The sequence below is a fragment of the Amblyomma mixtum genome, chromosome 1 (genome assembly GCF_055824585.1).
Source record: "Amblyomma mixtum isolate Tamu chromosome 1, ASM5582458v1, whole genome shotgun sequence".
NCBI lineage: Eukaryota > Metazoa > Arthropoda > Arachnida > Ixodida > Ixodidae > Amblyomma > Amblyomma mixtum.
The window spans coordinates 150,593,423-150,595,061 of NC_143012.1; the positions used below are offsets into that span (position 1 = coordinate 150,593,423).

The window sequence follows — 1,639 nt, forward strand, 5'->3', positions numbered from 1 at the left end:
ACGGGGGTTCGATCCCGGCCGCGGCGGTCGAATTTCGATGGAGGCGAAATTCTAGAGGCCCATGTTCTGTGTGATGTCATTGCGCGTTAAAGAACCCCAGGTGGTCGAAATTTCCGGAGCCCTTCACTACGGCGTCTCTCATAGCCTGAATCACTTTGGGACGTTAAACCCTATAAACCAAACGAAACATTCCATTGGTAACTGGCATCTTTTCTGCACGCGCTTTAGCGCACACAATCAATTTTTGTCGCAATTTATCATCTTTTCGCTTTTTCTCGCATTTTACTTTAAGGCTATGCACGGCATAGAGTAAAACGCAAATGGCGAGGATGTTACGCCTCGTAATAACTTGCGAATATTGCAACTAACCATGTGATCACAGAGCTTTAGAGCATCGGATGATAGGATCGATGAGCACGACAAATCTAGACTGCAGCACCTGCAGTCTAATTTGCTGTAATTAATTTAAAAACACGTCCTCGTTCCGAACTCAACTCGTCCCTCTGAACGGGAGAGGAAAGAGGCGTGGCGTAGAATTGTGCAACGTTGGGCTATGTAGCGACACGTTCTGAAACTAGAAGAGAGCAAACAGACAGGATGTACAGGAAAACACACTCTGCGAGCGCAAATTCAATGCAGTTGGAGTGCGTTAAGAAAGCGTCCGCTCTTGTGAGTAGAATAAAAAAGTACGTTTATTCATTTCAATGAGCCGGTATGCGTATAAGTAATGCTCTTATTTATTAAATATGCAATTCTCAACTTAGCGCTCCCGAGCCCACTTGTTTTATCTCCGTGCTACATGTTTTAGGAAGGTGCGTCAATCTTCATGAGTGTGCTCTCTTGGTAAAGTTTACTTATTTTGCTTTGGTGTGGAGTGAATAGGAGAGAAACGCGTGCTCGAAATATTGTCAAAGGATGGAATAAATGTTAGTGTCGAGCGCTCGTGGTGTATACGTCTCTCATGGCTCGTTCCTCTCAAATGATTCCAAAACTATGCCGCATGAGCAGAAGTGCCTGTCAGTGCTCTCCCGTGATTTCGCTTCTCCGTCCCATGCGCAGATCCAATCCAAGCAGCCATGATGAGCAGCAAGTCCCTCCTGGTCGCCCTCGTGGTGCTCGCCGCCCTGTGCAGTCTGGCCGCCGCCCAGTTCGGCTACGGTGGAGGCTTCGGACGCGGCTACGGAGGAGGCTTCGGTCGCGGCTACGGAGGAGGCTTCGGCCGCGGCTACGGAGGAGGCTTTGGCCGCGGTTACGGAGGAGGCTACGGCCGAGGCTTCGGAGGAGGCTACGGTCGCGGTTTCTACGGCTGAAGCTAGGACGACAAGCGAATTAGTGAAGGAATTCTGACGTGACACGCTTGCGACTTCGTGTGAAATAAAGATATTTATTTTACCTAAGCGAGATGGTTAAAATTTTACAACAATAGAGTCTGTGTTACTTATGTGTTATTCGTTTCAAAGTGTCTACAGAGTTTTCATTCAAATCAGACGTACAAATTTTTAGAGAATTTTAAACAGACTTGATCGCGAAGCTATACACACGCGATTATTGTCATCACTCTTACAGATCATTGTAAAAGAAGGAACAACCGATTTGCAACGAAAGCATGATAAACACATGGCCTAAAAATGTGGTTGTT

General features: G+C 46.9%; 1 protein-coding gene across 1 annotated transcript; it reads left to right on the forward strand.

Annotated features, from left to right (window-relative positions):
- The first annotated feature begins 1,062 nt into the window (after nt 1–1,062).
- On the forward strand, nt 1,063–1,356 carry LOC149367959 (uncharacterized). The gene has a single exon (XM_089568420.1). It carries the CDS (start codon nt 1,077–1,079, stop codon nt 1,308–1,310), a length of 234 nt encoding a protein of 77 aa, XP_089424546.1. The 5' UTR covers nt 1,063–1,076; the 3' UTR covers nt 1,311–1,356.
- Nucleotides 1,357–1,639: the final 283 nt, after the last annotated feature.